This window comes from Trichinella spiralis, assembly GCF_000181795.1.
Source record: "Trichinella spiralis strain ISS 195 chromosome Unknown Scfld1557, whole genome shotgun sequence".
Classification (NCBI taxonomy): Eukaryota; Metazoa; Nematoda; class Enoplea; order Trichinellida; family Trichinellidae; genus Trichinella; species Trichinella spiralis.
The window spans coordinates 1,608,256-1,609,068 of record NW_003528496.1 but is presented as its reverse complement, the minus strand read 5'-3'; the positions used below and the strand labels follow the sequence as shown (position 1 = coordinate 1,609,068).

The following is an 813-nucleotide window of genomic DNA, read 5'->3' as shown; positions in this document are numbered from 1 at the left end:
AAATTATTCCTTATTTGGGAATTGTTTCAATCAAGATTTATAAGTTTTATCATTCATTGAAATTTTGTTTTTCCAATATATTATTAGTGAAGTTTATACTTTTTAGTGATCAACGTTTTCAATAATAACTTTTATCATTATTCTATATTTTATTGTACCACAGTGACGTTATATCAAATGCGATAATAATAATTCAGAAAAAACGATACGATACAAAAATAAGTTAAATAGTGATTTTGATTTTTCACTAGTCAAGAGTAGCAACAACAACAGTAAAGAACAGTCAACAACAACAACAACAATAAACAACATAACAGTGAAAAATGTTAACAAAGTAGAAACGACGAAAAAGAATAATACAATACAATGAAATAAAATACGAGTATAATACAATACAATACAATACAAATATAATATAGTACAATACAACACAACAAAATAGAATAAAAATATAATACAAGCCACCACTTGGAAGGCGGCACTAAATCGGCTCCGGCGTTAAATACATTAAAGCTGCTAGCGTGCGTCTACCGTTGGTGTATTCACCCTTATATTGTGCAACCCGTCGTTGCTTTTGAGCATAAACCCTGTTTACCCGTCTTAAGTCACCAATGGTCACGTTTCCTGATAGCACCTGTTGAATCAGGGTGTCTATAACACCCTGTTCCGCTATCAGGAGCTCAAGCAGTTCATAAAACCCGTTATGACTTTTAGCCGCTTTTCTGTTGAGCCGATTATGCCAATCTTCCCAGTGGTTATTTGTCCTAATATTTACATTATGTACATTCCATAGCTGCAGTCGCGTACATTGAA

The 813-nt window shown here is 32.6% G+C and overlaps 1 protein-coding gene across 1 annotated transcript; it reads left to right on the top strand.

The window, feature by feature from the left end:
* Positions 1-197: 197 nt before the first annotated feature.
* Positions 198-370, top strand: Tsp_04977a (DNA polymerase alpha catalytic subunit; the record flags this gene model as incomplete). The annotated part of the gene is made up of 1 exon (XM_003369519.1): positions 198-370. A coding segment is annotated over one exon (173 nt), but the record flags the coding sequence as incomplete, so codon positions are not given.
* Between the last annotated feature and the right edge of the window lie 443 nt (positions 371-813).